Source organism: Haplochromis burtoni, unplaced genomic scaffold (genome assembly GCF_018398535.1).
Source record: "Haplochromis burtoni strain Fernald_Lab_line unplaced genomic scaffold, NCSU_Asbu1 Contig_4581, whole genome shotgun sequence".
In the NCBI taxonomy this organism is placed as follows: Eukaryota; Metazoa; Chordata; class Actinopteri; order Cichliformes; family Cichlidae; genus Haplochromis; species Haplochromis burtoni.
The window spans coordinates 2,780-3,697 of NW_024586942.1; the positions used below are offsets into that span (position 1 = coordinate 2,780).

General features: G+C 43.7%; 1 protein-coding gene across 1 annotated transcript; it reads right to left on the bottom strand.

Annotated features, from left to right (window-relative positions):
* Positions 1 to 840, bottom strand: LOC121813992 (the record flags this gene model as incomplete). The annotated part of the gene is given in 2 exon segments (XM_042217990.1): positions 1 to 145; positions 487 to 840. Coding segments are annotated over 2 exon segments (499 nt in total), but the record flags the coding sequence as incomplete, so codon positions are not given.
* Between the last annotated feature and the right edge of the window lie 78 nt (positions 841 to 918).

Genomic DNA, 918 nt, shown 5'->3' on the forward strand with positions numbered 1-918 from the left:
TCTGGTTTATTAGAGCCATCCTCATACACATGGACCTTCTTGTAAGTGTCTCTCCACTCCACTTTAGCATCATGAGGCAACTCAAGTGTGGTTTCACAGGGCAGTTGGACAGACATCTCCCCTGAATCCACGGCCACCTGGTAAACTGAGAGAAAAAAGAAGCATTTATAAATGGTACAGACAGGAACAGCAGCAGTGATGGTAACAGGACCTCCCCTCCTTGTTTCATGACTCAGATTTGTGACATTTCCATGTGTGTTCACTTTGATGGTTCTGGTAAAAAGCATGGATGACGTTATTCTGACTGAGATGTGAGTGCTAACAAAATAGATATATTTGAACTGACTTAGCCTTCACAGTATGCTAGCTAAATGCTAAATAAACATTATGAAAACCTCATGAAAGTCTCATGGATGATGTGGACTCTCACAGTTCAGCTTCTGTGAGCTTTTACAGTGACCTTTGACCTGTATCTACAGCACTGACCTCTGACATTGAGCACCACTTGTTTCTTCAGCAGGATGTGTTCCTCCCTGTCATAAAGGGTGCAGGTGTAGCTGTTTGTGATTGTGGGGTATCTCAGGGTCAGACTGAGGTCTCCAGTCCTCAGCGCATCTTTATTCATCTCTGTTCGGCCTCTGTACACCTGATCCTGTTTCTCTGGCTTAGTCGAGCCATCCTGATACACATGGACCTTCCTGTAAGCGTCTCTCCACTCCACTTTAGCACCTTCACGTAACTTAAGTGTGGTTCTACAGTCCAACAGGACAGACTCCACCCCTGAATCCACCACCACCTGGGGGACTGAGAAGACAACACAGCAAGTGTAAGTGGAACAGACTGCAACAGCAGCATGTTAGGGTTTAAAAATTATTACATTGTTTATAAAACTATTAAATAAAGCTGTTTTTATTATTT